At 52.0% G+C, this 19,468-nt stretch overlaps 5 protein-coding genes across 5 annotated transcripts; 4 read left to right on the top strand and 1 right to left on the bottom strand.

The window, feature by feature from the left end:
- On the top strand, positions 1-1,779 carry BCR38DRAFT_428850 (amidohydrolase). Its single transcript, XM_040859923.1, has 2 exons — positions 1-124; positions 270-1,779. The coding sequence occupies exons 1-2, from the start codon at positions 49-51 to the stop codon at positions 1,700-1,702; spliced, it is 1,509 nt and encodes a 502-aa protein (XP_040716920.1). The 5' UTR covers positions 1-48; the 3' UTR covers positions 1,703-1,779.
- A 1,941-nt stretch (positions 1,780-3,720) lies between these two features.
- On the top strand, positions 3,721-7,217 carry BCR38DRAFT_511578 (uncharacterized protein). Its single transcript, XM_040865034.1, has 2 exons — positions 3,721-4,497; positions 4,556-7,217. Exons 1-2 carry the CDS (start codon positions 3,847-3,849, stop codon positions 7,172-7,174), a joined length of 3,270 nt encoding a protein of 1,089 aa, XP_040716921.1. The 5' UTR covers positions 3,721-3,846; the 3' UTR covers positions 7,175-7,217.
- A 1,015-nt stretch (positions 7,218-8,232) lies between these two features.
- Positions 8,233-9,457, top strand: BCR38DRAFT_170128 (uncharacterized protein). Its single transcript, XM_040853845.1, has one exon. The coding sequence runs from the start codon at positions 8,327-8,329 to the stop codon at positions 9,365-9,367; it is 1,041 nt and encodes a 346-aa protein (XP_040716922.1). The 5' UTR covers positions 8,233-8,326; the 3' UTR covers positions 9,368-9,457.
- A 90-nt stretch (positions 9,458-9,547) lies between these two features.
- On the bottom strand, positions 9,548-11,308 carry BCR38DRAFT_456635 (trafficking protein Mon1-domain-containing protein; the record flags this gene model as incomplete). The annotated part of the gene is made up of 1 exon (XM_040861944.1): positions 9,548-11,308. One exon carries the CDS (start codon positions 11,306-11,308, stop codon positions 9,548-9,550), a length of 1,761 nt encoding a protein of 586 aa, XP_040716923.1.
- A 454-nt stretch (positions 11,309-11,762) lies between these two features.
- BCR38DRAFT_473312 (putative regulator of reproduction dopa) lies at positions 11,763-18,277 on the top strand. The gene is made up of 5 exons (XM_040862937.1): positions 11,763-12,026; positions 12,093-14,628; positions 14,681-14,919; positions 14,970-16,432; positions 16,482-18,277. Exons 1-5 carry the CDS (start codon positions 11,930-11,932, stop codon positions 17,796-17,798), a joined length of 5,652 nt encoding a protein of 1,883 aa, XP_040716924.1. The 5' UTR covers positions 11,763-11,929; the 3' UTR covers positions 17,799-18,277.
- The last annotated feature ends 1,191 nt before the right edge of the window (positions 18,278-19,468 follow it).

The following is a 19,468-nucleotide window of genomic DNA, read 5'->3' on the forward strand; positions in this document are numbered from 1 at the left end:
ACAATATACAAGTTCCTTTTGATTGATTCATCTCCTTGCTCTGCTCTGATGCAAGTGGCGGCTTGGGAATTTACCAACATGACGAGGCGAATACTTGAACAACAGCCAGCGGCTAGAGCGTCACGTAAGTACGCCGTTCACATCTTCACATCTCCATATGAGGACTTCTCTATCGTAAGCTGCTGAGCGGCGGATTCACTCTCGTAAGGTCTAATTTTAATGTTTCATGGCAGCACACTCCCGAGCTTCCCCAATAACTCCGTCAATAGCTGCCCAGAGTTCCAGCTCGCCACTCCAGGCGTCGTCCCGTCAGATCTTCTCCACAGGCTTTGGTATTGCCATCAGATCCAAAGATGATGACGACTCAGTCACTTCGGAAGATGTCGCTGCGACGAAGAAGACCTTTTACACCATAATCAAAGCTGGACTTCTCATTCCAGGCGACGGCGAGCCTCTCGAGGATGGTGCCCTCGTTATTGAGAACAAGCTCATTGCCTGGGTGGGTGCTCAAGGCGACATCCCAGAGAAGTATACAGATGCCAACCACCGCAGCTTCTCGGTGCCTTTCCTGATGCCAGGCTTATGGGAATGTCACGCACACTTCGCTGGAATCGGCGAAGAAAGCGCGCCGCTGGGCTTTCTGGCACTTCACACTGAACACCCGGCAGCTTGTGGCGCGCGCCTGGCTAAGATGTGCTGGGAGAGCTTGCAGCGCGGGTACACGTCGGTTCGCGACATGGCCGGCTATGGGTGCGAGGTTGCACAAGCCGTCAACAATGGGGCAATCGTGGGGCCCAACATCTACAGCGCTGGTGCCGGTCTGTCTCAACTTGCCGGGCATGGTGATATCTTCAATCTACCAGCGGGCGATGTTCTCTCTAATCTTGGTGTGTCGAATTCCAAACCTGGTCAATTCGGCACTGGCGCCATTTGTATCGTTGATGGTGTTGACGAATGCCGACGTGGCGTGCGCCTTCAAATTCGCCGCGGTGCCAAATGCATAAAGATAATGGCCTCTGGTGGTGTCATGTCCTTGGACGACAACCCACTGTACGCTCAGTTCTGCAAGGATGAGCTTGACGCTATTGTCGAGGAGGCTACGCGCATGAACCGGGCCGTAGCCGCCCACGTCCACGGCAAGCCCGGTATTATTGCTGCTGTTAACGCCGGCGTCACGACTATTGAGCACGTGTCATATGCTGACCAGGAGTGCATTGACCTGATTAAAGAGAAGGGCACAGTTTTCATCGCAACACGAACCGTGGTGGAAAAGTTACTGGCAACTAAAGGAAAAGGCCTGCCGAAAAAGGTCTGGGAGAAAGCGAAGCTGGTTTCTAGGAATGCAGAAAATGCATACAAGTTGGCAATCAAAGCCGGCATCCCGTGTGCTCTAGGTACCGATACGGATCCTGGCTTCAACCAGGCGGTGGAACTCGAATATGCCGTCCAGGCAGGCATGAGCAATCTGGAGGCTATCAAGGCGGCAACTGCTAACGGACCGTTGACTGTGGGTGGACAAGCACCAAAATCTGGCCAACTGAAGACTGGATACGAGGCTGATATCCTTGGGTTGACGGAAAACCCGGTGGAAGATGTTAAGGTTTTGCAGAAGAAGGATGTTGTAGAGTGGGTGTGGAAAGGGGGCAAGATATTCAAGGGCCCGGGCATTGGACCATGGGGAGAGGACTACGTTATGGATTGAATCAGTGAATTAAATGAGCACACGTTTGCTTCAAAGATGTTCAAGAAGTGAATAATCGTGTGGAGTAAAGAAAGTCGTATTGCGCGACTCTAGTTTCTTCCGGCTTGCAATAGGAGACTCCACAACTTACAAAACTGACACAGATAACATCAAAACCTGCAATTGACACATTGCCGCACACAAGACACCAATAAACGATATCGTACCAGATGTATTATAGCCGGAGTATACAAGATCCACCCGCCGCCACACCCCCTCCTCTCTGAAAGATGGAAATATGCCCTCGGGATCAGGGACCAGAAACCAGGCCTATATAAGATGCACCAATTGTTCTCATTTCTAACATAGCAATCATCTCCAACCTCGTAACAGCAACAGTTCATAGTAAGCAGTATAGAAACTAACCATAACAGATCAGGCTTGCGATATTTGTACTTGCTAGATTGCAGAGGAGAACTGTCATGACAGGATTATCTTCGGTAGTGGAAATCAAGCAATAGACGTCAACGAATCCTAGGATAATCGGGGGTGTCTTCTGGGCACGTAAGCAGTGGATGGTCGCAGTTTCCACTTACTTAAGTGTCCAGATGCACCGGCCCTGACACCCTCATCGATATTTCTCAAAGTTGCTCTGCGGCTTCCTTGTCTCAGAGTTCAAGCCACTGGAAGCTCATGAAAATCCTGATTTCGTCCTATGCTTGAAGTTTCTCTCGACCCCAGCTTCAACACCGACTACTTGGAATTGTCCAAGTACAAAATAGCACGCAACGTTTTGCTGCAAGTTGCCTCTGAGCCCAAACCCAACTTTTCAAATACTTTTGCACGTATCATACAAGGTATCTTACTCACTCTCATCGGCCACTTTCCCAAGCTCTACTCGAAACATGTCCGACATCGCAGCAACCATGGAGGAGAAGAGAATCATCATGACGGGCGTAGTGATCCTCATCATTGCGACTATCTCGTTCATGTATGCAATTCTCTTGTTCTGCTACTTTGTCTTTGCTAGTCGAAAAGAGAAGAGGATGGACAGAAGGTGGCCTCCAATTTCTTATGGCATAGAGCGTACTCGGCCATGTTATCTCTAATATACTGCCTTTGAAAGCCGTCGAAACCAAGGCCACCAAGGGATATCTCAGTTGTGGAGGTGTATTGGAATTTCTCGCATCGACGTTCTACATGCTGTTCGGATGACGTGGCTGGGCATCCACTTAGCCGTCTGGACTGAAGTATTCTTGGATTGGGCAACGGGGTTGATATATAGACTCACTGGTCGACTGGCTCGACTGCTCTAGTCGTCAAAAGTAGGTGATGCAATACACGACATGGAGTATGGCATCTGGGAAGGAAGATGTGAGAACTGGCATCGAGGAACTGGAGGAGCCCTCTGCTTCTTGAGGGTAGGCATGGGCTTATGACGGACTTTCATTGGTACTTCTTGGATGGTGCTAAGCCGTACCATTCACCCATTGATGGTACACATGCTGACTACCAGCAGTAATACCTCCACATTCACTCGCGTCCCCCAAGATATTCTTGCGCTCAGTCCCCTGCAGTTTTCTGGTCGACATTACAGACCTCAAATCATTATTCCCGCGATAAGACATAATGGTTGCTAATCCGGGTGCGTAAACTTGACAACCTTGAACGTAAAATACATCACAGGACGTAGTCCCATTGTTATTGCACGGAAACCTCTGATGTACATGACTGCGTAAAGGTCAGGTTGTTTTCCTGGTGATTCCGAAGTTGTAATGTGCCATTCGTCTGAGCTTTGCACTTTCCTTCCTCGAACCCGGTTCAGAGGAGCCCAAACGCTTCCAGTCACATGAGCCAGTTTCCGGGCCGTCACTTCCAAATGTTGTAACAAGGCGACAGGTAACTACAGTCTCTGATACTTAGGGCAGTCCAGGCTGAAAGACCGACATCTGTATGAAATACCCGCGATATCAAGCCTTTCCTCAACCACTTTCCCAACTCGAAGCTGGCTGCCATGCCACTTCATGGACGACGACTTTGGGCTGCATGCTATTTTACCCATCGCCGTACTATTATTGAAATAATCTAGCGCTTCTTCTCTTGTCCCTTTCACTGCCCTTGGATGTTTTGGCCACTCCTAGGGTTAAGTCAGAGATCGCCACAAGATGGATACAAGTAACTATCGACTGCCTCGGCGCTCAGCCAGCCATGGAACTCTTCGTAGTAGCTACGCCCATCACGGAAGACCACTGCACAAGCCCCTCCGAAGTGTCAACGAAAACTCCGTGTTGCTGCACTCTCCCGGAGCCTTGGAGAGCATGCTAAAAACCACCACCGAGACTGGAGACATCGGTATTTTCAGCATAAAGCCTTCTAGCTCTTCAAACCTAGGCGAGTTGACTCCAAGACGCAACAACATCTCGAGAGGAACAGGGCAGATGCTTCCACCCGTGCGACGCTCAGTTGATGATCGAAGAAAACCACCTTCGCATCGAGACACGACCTCGGAAATTCTTTCCATGTACGGTTCCGCCTCTCAAAGCTCTGTCACCAGCACCTTGACTCCTTCGACGGACGAAATCGGCGGGCAACGCTCCTACTCCATGACCACGGTTGGATCGAGACATTTGTCTCATCACAAGTCGAACGCCACGATGCAGAGCCAGGCCAGTGGCAGTAATATGCAACGACCGCGTTCTCCCTTTCCCTACCCTACACGTCTGAAGCGACCGGGCGCTCGGCCGTCGTCTCCAGCTGTGACGGAGAATGGCCTTGTTGACTATAGTCGCATGGTAGAGATTAACAGAATCTCCTTGGTGAGGACTCCTTGGCAACGTCTTTGCGATGCATTCATTTACTGACCCAATTCCCCAGAGAACTAGCCATGGACCATATAAATCGTCATACCCGCAGCCTCGAAGACCTCCTCCTTTGGGGCTCCGCGCCGATGCAAATCAGTCGACTCCTCCATTGCTTGGCCAAGGGCCCCCTATGCGCCGTCACCCAGGCCCACCTTCGGTTCGGACTGTGTCTGCAGCCTCCGTAGCTTCTTGGAATGCACCATTCCGAGATAGATTGGATAGCAACTCTTCGAGAACATCAAGTCTGACTTCGGTCATAAATATGTATCATCGCATGCCATCCGCTCTCAAAAACACCCAGCTGGCGCCTCCTGCTCCACCGCCACGATACTATGATTACACCGAGGAGTTTGAAAGCAAGCAACCTCGGTCATCAACTCCAGTCCAGCCAGTAGCGCCGGTTCCAACTAGAGCACCGAGTGCCCAACGTCCTATGGTCCTCAGAGAAGGGTCTGAGGAACAGCTGGCAGCTGCTTTGGGCGTGGATGCAGAATCCGAGTCCTTGCAAGAGAATGAGAATCGGAGTGATTCGGGAGACACCGAGCATATCCAAGCGAGGAAAGACGTTGGAGGCCACGGTGACGGTGACAGCGACCAGCCCACCACCGGTCAAGGTTTGACCCAACGAACCCCCGCATCTCCGCCGCAGGGGATTGTTGCTGTACCCAACAGCGCGGGCAGGAAAAGAACGCAGACAAGAGGTAGTGATATCGACCTGTTACCGTCGCAAATTGGCCGTGGTTCCATGGACACCTTCAATCCAAGTCTAGATATCGAGTCCAGAGAGGCTACGTACAGTTATCTAAGCTACCGTGCAACAGCAAGCTCCAAGACTATGTCAGCACTACCAGGTCGTCAGGTACAGGTACAAGGCTCCGGAACTCCTACCATCCGCAGTGAACAAGGGGTAATTCTCAAGGATGATGTTGAAGATGAGAGTTCTTTGGAAAGAGCTTCTCATGCAAGTGTTGACCGGACCGAGGTAGCAACTCCTATTATTTCTGTGCAAAGCCCCTCCAAAGGAGGATCAAACTCCAACCCAGCTGATGGTCATTCAAAGACATTGGATGAAAAAGCACAAGGAACCTTCGTTCGTCCCTTGCGCCGCGGAACATCAACAGAGCCTCTCGGTTCAATGGTTGTCGATTCCAAGCCCAACAGTAATCTAGCTGCTGGACCCAGTCTGATGGGAGAAGACCTGCGGCTGAAGCTTGATGCGATCGTGGAAAACGCCGAATCTCGAAAGTCATCAATATCTTCAAACCCTGGTGAAAATACAGTGCATCGATGCTCGGACGAGCGTGGAGATGTTAATTCATCTCCAGACACCACAAATTCGCTGAGAATGAAAGGAAGTGAGAATAATTTCAATCAATACCGATGCCACAGGAGGAACCAAGCTGCTCTCAACATAGCGACGAAGGATCTGCCTAGAGAAAGCAGCGGAGATTTTCCACGGCTTACTCCATCATGCTCAGAAACGCCTTTGATATCACCAAAGCCTATATCTCCCGCCCGGCAGCTCAAGGTCAAGAACAGTATCCCTCAACTCATGAAAGCGCTGCCGCCCTTACCTGGTGAGCCTGGTTACGTTCAGCCATCTACACCCCCCACAACAGGTGACGAGGACGACGTTGCAGAGGTTCTTGCGCCATTCAGTTTCGCTTCATCTGACACCTCCAACGTATTTAGAGGGCCGAACAAAACACAGTTCCCTACAAATAGTATGTGTGATGGAGGTAACCGATTGTCAAGCTTACCCAAGAAGCTTCCGAAGATACGGCTCAGGCCCAAGGAGGCTATTTATTCCAGAACGAACCCAAGAGATTCTCGACCCTGGAATTCGGACAGCAACTACCCGTGGTGCAGTCATAGCCCGGAGATTGAACATGAGAGCGAGGACGGCAACGACAATAGTCTGGCATCAGCCAAGAGAAAATTCCGATTAAGGGGTTCTCGAAGTGTTGGTGGTGGTAGCCCATCCCCTACGACTGTACGACGACACCCGGCCGCTCGAGGTTCTGAAATTGTCGCAAGTCTGGCTAGACAGCAGGCAAAGGATTTGTTCAGTTTACCGAGCGGGCTGAGCTCCGCTTTCCGTGAGGTAAGCAGAAAGCTGACCTCGAGTACCCATCATGATGTGGGAAGTTCGATCGAGAAGCCTGGTGTAGCATCTGAGGATCCCAGAAATGCAGAAGCTCGACAGGAAAACCAGGGCGCAGAACTCGAGCCAAAAAAGCAACGCATCCTCACGAGAGTGCGGGGAAGACGGGACTGGAGTACAACCAGAGCAAGGAAGAGCGCAGGATCAAAGCGGCAGCAAAGATTGCGTAAGAGTTTGTCAAATATTGGATGGATCATAGAGCGATCTCCCCATGTTCGACGAGGACAAGCGATGCCAACATCGGTGACACAGCTAGTGCCCGACAAGAGGCAAGCCGGCTTGGATAGTGTGTTGGGAACAGACAATATCGATTTTGACAGCAAGCAATTCACGGTCAGCGAGGGTCTTTCGCCTGTGCCGCCGCAACGGGCTCGCTTTCGACGACGAGTACGAGATAAGGTCTCCAAGTGGATGAGACGTACCAAGGAGACAGTGAAGGCTTACGGCAAGAAGATTCACGGCATGTGATGGCCAATTCAACATCTAAGTGTTTGGTCGAGGGATGGAAGAATTGATAGGGCTCTCTTCTGGGTCATCGACTGTTGGCTTTGAGGAGGCAAATTTTTGGTGTGCATTGCACAAACACTTTTTGGAGCCTGACTCAATAGGGACTGTTCTCAGCTATTCACGTTGTTCTGTTAGAATTGATAATTCACGCGGCAGTCCATTGGTATAAGCCGATAGTGGAGCTGGGCATACTTGCGTCCAGGGTAACACAATGCAAAGAGGGAACACTCTCCATGTACTTCGTTGTACCTTGTTAATTCCTAGTTATGTTATATATATCAGAATTGCGATACATTAGGCCCAACGTGCGCTTCGTGTGAAGACTGTGGACTTTGATGGACAAGCCACCCCTTTTAACTCTGGGTATTGTTTGGAACATCAAATGCTAGTGGCATATACCTCCACTTCTCCGCGTCCAGCTGCCAATGGCAACACGAGACAACCGACAGGTTTAACAGCGAGGGCCAGACAGACGTACCTCTGAAGCTTTCTTATATGGGTTACTCTGGTACTCAAGTACTCTGTGGCTCTGGGGCTCTGGGGCTCTGGGGAAGCTCTAGATATGTGCTCACACGTCATTATCCGCGGAAGCTTAACAGTCAGCTCACGAGTGCCCAACCTCATCCCTCTTTTTGACCATGTTTTGACCCGTCTTTGGAAAATTTCCTCCCTTCCCCATCATATACCCATTCGAAAAATTCCAACCTTCATCACCCTCGTTTCGCCTTTACTGCAGGTGGTGGCTGTTGCTGTCATTACCATCCGTTCGCTCTTCTGTGGACATACGTCCAGATACCACTCGCTTTACCCCCTTTCCCACTCAATTACCTTTTCATTGCCAAAGATCGTGAGTGTCACGCCGAGAATTCATTCGATCCACATCCACAAGAGTTTGATCAGAGCGAAATTGTATCACGAGTCCTGAACGCCTCGTTCCTGGATTTCTGTATTCCTGGCTCGACGTATGCGTGTGCGTGCCAAAGCATCTGGCCATGCACCTCAGGGTTCCTGGACCCTCTCTGATTTCTCTCCTCGAACAATCCTGCACGGCGAATTTTCAACCAGCGAAACCCCCTGAAAGATCGGCAGGGGTGCCCCATCGCGATAAATCCAATGGAAGCACCTATGCCTGGCTTTTCGCATTCACCCGGTGTCAAGCTGATGACCCACGTTCATCCCCTGATCCCCATGACGACAATCGAGGAGCCAGTGCCCGCGTCCTTACCCCGCAGCGTCGTCGACGACAGTGGCAGCTCCAGCTTCGAGCCGTCCCCCTTGCTGCACGAGACACCGAACCCCTTGTTCCCCACGGCCGCTATCAGCTCGATGCATACGACAGCTTGCTCAAGCCTAACGGGAAAATCCGTGCGACTGCACAATTCGTCCAGGTTCACTGAGCACATCCACCTAGACATTCCTGACGCATACGGCAACCTAGGCCACAGCATCAAACACCCAGGTGCGAGCATAAACGTCGCTGCGGTTGACGCCACAGTAAGCGAGGAGCTGCGCGCCGCGTTCCTGAACCTCAGCGAAAGGCGCCGCAAGATCGCCTGGGAGATCCACGAGGATTCCCGACCCCTCAGCCTGGGGAACCAGGTGGAATCGAAATGCGGCGACCTCGTGTGGGTCAAGCGGCTGAATCCCACGATGGAGCAGGATTGGGAGTGGACTTTTCCGGACTGGGAGGCACCGGAGCCCAACGAGGAGAAGGAAGAGGAGGAGTCGCCTCACAAGCGGGAGACGAGGGCCAGGTCAACGCCAGGGTCGGTGTTTTGGCCGTCGGTGCTTTCGCTGCCCGAGAATGCGGAGAGGCGGGCCTCAGAGCCTGGTCCGGGGGGGCTCAAACGGGCGCGACCGTTGGCGGCGGACGAGGAGGCGCCGCCGAAGAGTCGTCGGGAGAGTTGGGCTGCGGGATTGAGGAAGTTGCTCACGAGAAAGAGGAAGGACCCCAAGGACGTCAGTTGCCGGCAGTCGCTCGATTCGGGCGTTATGATGGGTCAGGATGAAGAGCCCATTGGACCTAAGAATGAGCGTTGGGAGGACGCTCTTGTGGTGCATATGGATTATGATGGGCAGGCTATTCTGCCTCCTTTAAAACGACGGCCGAGATCGGGACACTGGCTTGCCGGATTGGGTATCAACGAGGTGTAATAAAACCCTCTATCCTACTCCCCTTGGAGAATTGACACCAGGAAAGATGGGTTGTGTGGAGTAATAACCGTGTTTGTTCATTCTACTTCCTGGAATCATGGAGCGGCCACAATCGCATCAGCCAGATAGACTTAAAGTATATTACCCTTTAATGTAATGTAATAAACTTGCAGAGGGCGTTCAAAACACGCCTCCGCCAATAATGAACAATCGCTCTTCCTCTCTTTTGGCCCACTGAATAATCTCGTTCGCCCCTTGCGTCATGACCTGTCTCGAGGTGTTGGGACCGGCGACACAGTAGAACTCAAAGATGGGCGTGATCCAAGCAAGTGACGTTGCATCATCGCCAACGCAGTGTAAGATCTTCAGATGCGAATGCCGCGCGTGAACGGTAGCGTGGAGGCTGTGGTAGAGTGACATGAGGCGCCGGTGTGAAACCAAGTCGCTGAAGAGGGGTTCAAGGGACGACATGCAGAACTGTACGTTCGCTTTGGATTTAAAAAGGAAGTGACTGGTTTGCAAGCCGGGCGCAACGTCGTCGACCTTGGGGCGCCCCTGGGTAGTTGCGGTTCTGATGATGTCGAGACTGCCCTTATTCTTCAGCTCGACGACAACGTCGTCTTTCATCTTCTGAAGGGCGAAGAAGCTCTCCTTGTCCGGACTGATGAGGATGACGGCGGTGTCATCATCATGAGACGACGATTTGTCTTTGGGAGATGTCGACGGGCTTTCTGAGTGGCTGTCGAGAAAACTGACGTACATGTAGAGATAACCGCGGTTGTTGAATGCGGGCAGGCAGATGGGAATCCAGTTCTCTCCACCTGTTGCTTTGATCCCGCCCGATTCGAACAACATGTTGAAAATTAGTTGTAAATCGCTCGGATGAAGTGAATGCCTCCGCGGCCTGATAACGCTCACGAGCTTCCCGCCTGCTACGATCAGCCCATAGAGTAGTTTGTCGGCTCTCGTCTTGAGGAACGCGTTGTTGATGGAATGTCTGTGTGACTTCCTAATCTTCAAACACTCCAGCGCCCCTAGAAGCGCAGATGGCGAGCCTTTAGTGAAGCTATCCGCCAACGATGAAAGCAATGACTCCGTTCCCTCGAGAGGCTTGCGGAGATCTGACGATGGGCGATTCGCAAAAATGTGAGTTAGTGTTGGAAGTGTGAGGGTGGAAAGTATCTGCATATACAGAGCGTCCAGCTGGGCCCGGAGTTGCGAATCGCTTTCTCCCAGCTTGCTGATGGCGATCAAGTAGAGCGGCCCTTCGGTTGCAATCACAAAGCGTGTGGTCCCAGCAGTGAACCCCAGCAGGGGATTCTTAGCCCCTTCGTAGAAAGATATGATGGTCTGTACAACGCCCATGTATGAGTTGATAAGCGCCAGGTCGCCGTGTCTGCTGTATATGGGCTTCCCGGCCGAGGATAGGATCATGTAGTGTTTTAGTTTGGACTTCCACACTTCGAGACGGTCCCAGTCGTGCCAATCCTTCTCGGATTCATCTGGTATATCGTCAAATTCCTTTGGGAAATCCGTCAACAGGGAGCCCTCTTTGGTCCTCATTTTCTCGAACGGTGGCACCGTTGGCGCCTGTGACCGCAGCGAGTGCCAAGCTGCGGTCCTGTTGCTGTTGTCCCCCACCATCAAGCTTTCCAAGTCCCCAGGCGGCCGCACTGTAGGGACGAAACTCATAACACTTAAGCCTTCGTCCAAATCATTTGCGACTGCACTGGTACCTCGTGTAGACGCAAGATCCCCTGGAATTATCACAGGCTCCGGCGCAGCTGTAGTGTCTTCCCCGCTGGTGAAGGTGCCCCGTGTGCCGTCTGGAAAGGACAACGTCTGAATGTTCATAGACGAGATGGCCGTGGTCGGTTTCGATTGCAGGGCCGGCTTCATAGGTTCTATTGACGGTCGAGGTGGCAAAGGGGGCGGCGGCATTTCCTCAAAGTCGCCATGGTTGCTGTCGGCGCTCGAAGCTCGGGCTTCTTGCTTGCCCGATTGCATTGTAGAGATAAATTGCGTTGTGGGGTTTGCATCCTCTTTCTATGTAGTCGGGGCGGATCCGGGGTGTTGGAGGTTCGCGGCGCCATTCGTAGAGCCGCAGCTCGTTCAAGGCCGACAGCGATGACGATACTTCGTAGTCGCGTGCTTGAGCAGCGCAGCGACGTTGGCACCCTATGGGCTATGAACCGCCTGGAGCTATCGGGCTCGTCAGGTAATGCTGCGTTGTATTCTTGCACGTCATTGGAGACTAGTTGGCAGCCGCTGGAGCCTTGCAGCGCACACTCAGGGCGTGGCATCATCCCTGCAGGGGTATCAGCCAATCAGACCCGCATTTACCGGTGCACTAGCAGGTAGCTAGATACAAGCAACGTAAACCTCAAGGTTGCGACAGGACTTCTAGGGATAACATTATTTGCGACTTTGGAGACTTCTCCATGTGTTCAAACCGCCACGTTTGAGGCAGCGATGCACTGCGACTCTGCCAGCGCCTCCCCTCAAGACCTCATGGTTTTGCGACCACTCCCACCATAGTACGCGCTCTGGAAGCCACGCGCCATGGCTCTCGAGCCTGGTCCCGCCCGGTCACTCTCCCCGGAGAGCTCTGGACGCAATACGCCAACCCCGCGACAATGGAGGAACCAGCTCAGCTCAGGTACCCTACCCTATCCTACCTTGCCATACGTCCGAGTCCGAGTCGCATGCTGATGTCTATATACAGAAGAGCCGCCGCTCAAAGACAAAGCCTACCGAAAGTATGCGTCCGGCGTCGAACGAGCCCTGTCGTTGTTCGACACAGCACTCCTGGAATGGGCAGACTACATATCCTTCCTGAGCAGGCTGCTCAAGGCCCTGCAGGCACGACAAGCCAGCATCACAACCGTACCCTCCAAAACCTTGGTGGCGAAACGTCTCTCCCAGTGCCTCAACCCATCTCTCCCCTCGGGCGTACATCAGAAGGCACTCGAGGTGTATAACTATGTCTTCTCCATCATTGGCAAGGATGGCCTCGCTAAGGACCTCCCTCTATACCTCCCTGGGCTCTCTACGACTCTCTCATTTGCCTCTTTGACTGTACGGGCCCCCTTTCTCGAGCTTCTCGAGAGATACTTCATCGAGCTGGACCCCCGATCCCTGCGGCCTGCCATGAAATCCGTCATATTGGGACTGCTGCCTGGGCTGGAGGAGGAGACAAGCGAGGATTTTGACAGGACTCTGAAACTGTTAGAGAACTTCAAGGTCGCCATCCGTTCGCCAGACAGCCAATTGCTCACAGCAATCCATTCGACTGGCGACGAATTCTTCTGGCAATGCTTTTTCTTAGCTGCAATTACTAGTCAGAGCCGTCGTCCGGGTGCTTTGGCGTATCTCGTTCGAAATCTCCCACAATTAGGACATTCCCTGTCGAATGAACCAACGGCCACGAAATCCAAGGGTGAAGACTCAGAGGAAGCCGGATTATCCGAGGAGTTGACAAGTCTCGTGACGTCCCCTGAACCTGGCTTGCTTTTGAGATGTTTCGCCGCCGGTCTCGTCGATGAACAACTTCTTATTCAGCGGGGATTCCTCGACCTTTTAGTAACACACCTGCCTCTGCACTCCAAAGTACTGCAGAAACGGGTCAAACCTGAAGACTTGGAGCTTTTGCTTCGTGCCGCTGCCGGCGTCGTCACCCGGAGAGACATGAGCCTGAACCGACGTCTGTGGGCTTGGTTCTTAGGCCCCGAACCTGCGAGCCAGGAGAACGAGAATGGTCTCGACTCCCCAACATCACCATCAGATACCCCCCACGCGTACTTCTCCACGAAGACGAGCTACTTTGAAGAGTACGGGCTGCAAGCTCTGACGCAGGCACTATTATCCATGATCAAGACTGCGTCTGACAGCAACCCAACTGAACGAGCGCGTCCATACCGGATATGTCTGTCCTTGATGGATAGGTGGGAGATCGGTGGTGTTGTGGTACCTGAAATCTTCCTCCCTGTCGTAAAAAGTGTCAGGGACTTCAAGACAGGGGTTGCTGGCAAGGCCGAGTTTAACGAAGTCCTGCGCAGCGCGAGCGTCTTCTTCGATGGCGTTGAAAGTGGACTTATTTATAGTGAACTCATTGGGCTCATAGCTCAAGCTATCGGCCCTGGAGCCACGGGTTATGCAGAGCGCCTTGATAATCTCTCTTTGGTCCAGTTCATCATGGATCATTTTAACATCAAGGAAGAAGAAATGGTCACTATTCATGCTCCTCTGGCAGCCTTGTCAATCTTAGCAATGCTGGAGGATTGCAGGGAACGGGACAACCGATCCACGACACTGACTGAGAGTGCAAAGGCTGCCTTGTCAGATCAGGCGCTGAACATTGTCCTGAATCTCTTGGAGCTCGTCCCAGATCGAGCTTTCCCCGTCAAATCGGGACAGAGGGATTCGGTAGGATCCTTGGAGGGTCCCGTCATAGCATCCATGTCGAACAATGACCTTCTCAAGAAGATCAAGAATTTCTATGTTACTGATCAGGGAAATCTCGAGGCTAGTAACACCCCCTTCTCTGCGCGGAATGTTGGGGCCCTCCTGTTGCAAAAAGCCGGTAATCTGACATGTGAATGCTTGGCTGAGGAAAACTCAACCCAAGCATTGGCAATCAGGAGTCGAGTCCTAGCAATGTTGTTGTCCAAGGTGCCGCAGGAGTATCAAGTGGAGATCGAGAGGTTACTGTCAGCCATGCAAGCCAGGTTGTCTGTCGTCGATCTGCCTTTCGTCTCTTTCAAATCAATCTTGTCGTTGTCCACACAGCTCTACAGCGGAGCGAGAATACCCACGACCTCACTGTCGTCCTTGGTCGAGCCGTTGGTTCGTCATGCCTGGGGATTCTTGTCCCTGTCAGAGCCGAAATACCATGTGGAGACAGTGCGGTGTCTGTGGCAATTGCAGTCAGCGCTGACGGTTCAAAATCGTGACATAGAAGGCGCTATTGCAGCCCTGATGCAGAAAAACGACACAAACGGTACATTCGCCATTCGACCAGCAGAACCTGGCCGGAGCTTCAGCATTCTCTGGTCACACACGCTGCAAGACAGTACTGACCGACGAGCCCCCAAGACCCCGACGGTAGACCTGAAGGCTGTACCTCGAGTATCTGGACAAGATTACTACGAAGTAATGTTGACTCGACCCTTATTCCTGATGCTCGATGCTCTCTCGGATGATCGAACGCAGCTATTCATGGCGGTAAAGACTTGGCTTAATAGCATGGTCGGTATCGAGAAGTAGGTGCCCTAGCAAGTATGCCAAAGCTTGAGTTGCTGACGCCATTACCAGACTTTTCCTGGTGTTTGTGACAAAACTTTCACAACTCTCGTTCCTAAGAACACTACCAAAGACACCGAATGCGACGGTGTCAAGTCACTCCATCGCATTTACAGCAGAAGACGACCTGGACCTGGCCTTGTACTACCTACGTACGCTTTCCAACATGTTTCGGTGGGCGCCGGATGCGTTCTGGGGAGTGCTTGCAACTCGGTCGATCGAGGAGCCAGACTCGAGTGTGATAGAAATCAGTAGGTTTACTATACCGCACACTGATAAGTGCATGGCTGACTTGGAGTAGCGATTACCGAAAGCGATGTCTCCTTGCAAGAGTTCTTCCTACAAGTCTGTTTGAGATGCATCGCAGGCAATAAATTCCCTGGAGACATGCAAGTGCAGCTACGCATTGCTCAACTTCATCGATGCGCTCTCACCCTCCTCCACCAGATTCTCTTGAGCCCTTATGCGGAATCACTGTCAAATCTGCATCTAGAGAATATTTTGATCGAGCGACTCCACCAATCACTGGATGGGCCAGATCCATATGTCCAGGTCTTGCTCCTCGACGTCGTTTTCGCGTCACTTAAGCTGCGGGATGTCTCTCCAAATGAACTTCCTTCATCACCTACGGGTGAAAAACGGGCCTTGAGCTATCCGTCAGGTAGCGTACGCATGTCATCTGGGACTGTTGAACACGTACCTGACAATACACCTCCACCTCCCTCGTTACTGAAGTGCATTCAGGCTGGCTTAGGCTCGTCTAGCAGCCGCCCAGTGCTAGATAGCTGGGTTGGGTTCTTGACGGAATGTTTGCCCTTCTATGCCAACTCCGTCTTTCAGGTGCTCATACCATTAGTTGGGACTTTGTGTGAGCAAGTGGCAAGTACTTTTGAGGATCTTCAGAAGACGTTCAAACAGAATGGAAAGACGTCGGTCGGCATCAATGCACCCGAATCGACGCTGATATCATTACTCAATGCACTTGAGCAAGTTCTGGCCAAAGCCCACGATCAACTCTTGGCTGAGGAGGCTAGAACCCACGTCACCAAGAGCCCAGATCAACCGGCTGGGTTCTTTGGCAACATGGTGTCTGGAGTATTTAATTCGGAGGCTCCACAATCGCGCAGCGCAACGGCAAATGACAGACTCACGGTGTTACTTGCGTTCCAAGACGCGGTACGCATCTGTTTCCGAATCTGGTCTTGGGGTCAAGGGAGTGAAGCGTCGACTCTGGATACTGACTCGGCTTCATCCTTCCTCTATACTTCCCTGCGCATGCGGAACCGTGCCCGCCGGCTCCTCGAACATGTCTTCGCCGCCGAGGCCCTGGAGTGTCTCGAGACTGTGGTTGGTATCTGGCGTGCGTCATTGAGCAGCCCAGATACAACGAAGCACTCAGAGGTTTTCAAACTGCTCCCAGCTCTGGACGGTTCTCGTCCACGATACACCATCCCCGCCATTTTCAACGCAATCTACAGCCGTACCAACCCAGGTGCGCTCGATCCGGGTAGAAAGTCGACCTTGACCATATCTTTACAGGATACTGATCTGGTCATATTCTTGGTTGACTATGCCCGGTCTCTCGAAGACGACGCGATGGATGAGATCTGGCAGGACTGCATGATATTTCTCCGAGACCTCCTGGGCAACCCCTTTCCACATAGGCAAACTTTGCCGAGCTTGCTGGAGTTTGCCGCTATCTTGGGCGAAAAGGTGGACAATACGAATTTCGGCGAGCAGCGGAAGATGCGGAGAGACCTAGGCGTAAGTTCGATGGTGTCCCTGCTCGGTGGGCGTTGCTAATTATTCGTAGGATTTGTTTCTCCGACTCCTCACTGCTCTCTTCACAACGAGGCCAACGTCATTTTCCGAAAACTCGACCACCTCCCAGTCGGACAAGCCAAAGTCTGAGGATCGACACGTCTCACCCGCGAGAAGCCCTGCGGAAAGGGCTGATGATGTTGTTGGAATTCTTTCCACCATCGTACCTAATTTACCCAAGATCCTCGTAGAGTCTGATCGTGTCCTGACAGCAGCTGGTGCCATTTCAGCAAACGTCATCGGTCCGACGATTCGCTCCAAGGGATTCCCTGAGACCATATCCAAGAGCAACTTGACTCTTCTCCAGGAACTGGCCAGACTCCCCAACAACCAGAAGACATGGAAGAAGGACGTCGGCGATGCTTTTAACGATGCGCGTTTCTTCGGGTCATCCGTTGCACTGGTCCAAAGCGGCTGGCTGCCACTGTTCAAGCAGTGGACTGTCACAGACAAAGATCGCATGACTGAAATTCTTAGCCGCATCACGCCACCTACAACCGCAGGCATTGTTTTCGGCGTAGGTGCCACGTCTGCGAGGCTTGAAGCGGACCGCAAAACGCAGCTAAACCTTCGTCGCGTAGCAACGCTGATTCTCGCCTGCGGAACCGACACCTTCGTGGCGGATCTTCCTACCATACTTGAGCGACTCGTTGAACTCATGGGCGCAACCTCAACCTCCTCGCCATCCTCGACCACCAGGGCCGAAATCTACATGGTTGTCCGCGCCCTGGTCCTCCGCACATCAGCAATGCATCTCTCACCCCTATGGCCCGTCATCAACGCCGAGCTGCACGCAGCCATCTCGTCTGTCGCCTCGCCCGACCACAGCGCCAGCAGCGACACGTATAACAACATGTCGACCCTGCAGGCCTGTAAGCTCCTCGACCTGCTCATCTGCGTGGCCCCCGACGACTTCCAGCTGCACGAGTGGCTCTTCGTCACCGACACCATAGACGCCATCTACCGTTCGCCCTCGTACCAGCCCGTCGCCCTCGTTGACGAGCTGTCCGAGGAGCTCGGCAACAGCTCCATCGCCAACAACTCGGCCCTGCAGACCGAGTCCGCTGCCATTATGGCCGCTTCGGGGTCTTACAGGCGGCCGCTACTAGGGCCGGGGGGCATCAACGATGAGCTGGCCATGGATCGCAAGGACGAGTTGGTCGCCAAGATTTTGAGGCCGTTCTTTGGGCAGTTAAGCATCTTTGCCTTTGAGTCGACGTACTCCATGGGCGCGCTGGATGAGGAGGCCGCACTGAAGGGGCTGTTGAGGGATTTGTGTGATGAGCGAAGCATTGTGAAGGCGCTTTAGAGAAGTGGTGGGGTGGGAAGGACGAGGAGTGGGAGGTGGGTGTCGCTAGGCAGAGTTGCATACTAGATAGGAACATGCAAGGTTTGGGATCGGGTGAGAGGAATGAAGCACTTATTCAAAGCTTTTTTACTCATTAGGCTTATGGATTGAACATATGCTAGCCGTGTTTCTACTTCCCTGGGGCCTGAAACATTCGGTCGGCTACCTACTCATAGGCTACAGGGTGCCTAACCGCACGGCGCTAAGAAAGTCAACATGCTACAGCCTCGTCAGATTCTTTTTGTAGCTCATTGCTGGATTCCAATGTCCAAGAGCCATCGGATGTTGACGTGTCCCTTTTCCGGCGTTGGCAGTCGACAAAGGGACTTGTAAGTAGTGACTCACCTTTGTCCTATGCCACCTTGATAGCGCCCGGTGTCTGCGAACTTAATTGTGTCTTGTAGATCAAAAACGACAACTTCATCTCCGTTTGGTCTTAGGTAAAAATATACGGATAGAAAGAAAAAGAAATTCCAAAATCAATGACCATTGCTGTTCGCCCTGTGCCTCAAGGAAAGTACCAAACAAGATGACGAGTTCATTGTTTTCGCTAGAGCAGCTGAGCATATGTCGGCGCGATTCTGTCAACATTCTTTGTTACGGAGGCATGAAGTGTAGATTCTTCACAGCGAAATATGATGGCACATATGAGAATCTCAGTTGGGTCAAAACTTGTCATGATGATGTAAAAGTATAGCCTCAGATGATGTTGCAAGCTGATCGTAGTTGGCGTAGAAGTACTTATGCTACTGTGCGGCGGCCCTCCTCCTATAAGTAATTGATAAACAGTCTAGGGTTGAAAGTTAGTAATCTGCTATACATCGCTGCCTCACGGCTTATAATATACGTAATAGAGGTCCTAGAATAGAGTCGTGCATACAGCGTACAAAGAGGTAGTAAAAAATCATTGTAATTTTACTTATTGTTAGCTAGAAAACCTTGAGGAGTCTCCGTATTAATCGAAGCGTAGGGTAATATTTTAGACGAGTCTTCTATATAAAATTCTACTAGCAGCCCAACCGCCTGGGTCTTCCGATTTGAGACGCTTAGTAACGTACAACCCCACCTTTCCGGCCACCCACCCTTCTGGCCACACACCCTTCTGGCCACACATTGCAATCCAATTGAAGGTATTCGAAACAGTGTATTCAACGTACTATTATAGCTATTCAGGTACAACCAGCTCTAATAGAAAGCTGTGCTCTAGGGCTTCCTGAGGTATAGATCTGATAGATTCTGACACCTTAGCTGGGTCCAGTATTACCTGATTCCGACGTTGTACCTGGTCTCGTTGCCGTTCTACTTCAAGGGCTCGATCCATCGCTTCCTTAATCTGTACAATGTTACCAAATCGTTCATTAGGCCCTAATCGTACCTTCTTACGTGGTTTGGGGCGTAACGAAGTTATCTCGGCTTCTAATGCGTGTACACGTTGGGCCAAAGTAGCGACCTCGACGTTCTGTACATCTAGCCGACGAGTCAGCTTCCGAAACAATAGCCGTTGCGACGATCGCAATGGCGTAATCGCTGCCAGACTCTCCCTAGCTACTAAGCTAGTCACTGGCGTCGCTATTATTGTCGGATCAAGCCAATTACCAGCTGTTGGTGGTGTAGTTGGTCGTTCTGATAGG

This window comes from Pseudomassariella vexata (genome assembly GCF_002105095.1).
Source record: "Pseudomassariella vexata strain CBS 129021 chromosome Unknown BCR38scaffold_5, whole genome shotgun sequence".
NCBI classification, from domain to species: Eukaryota; Fungi; Ascomycota; class Sordariomycetes; order Amphisphaeriales; family Pseudomassariaceae; genus Pseudomassariella; species Pseudomassariella vexata.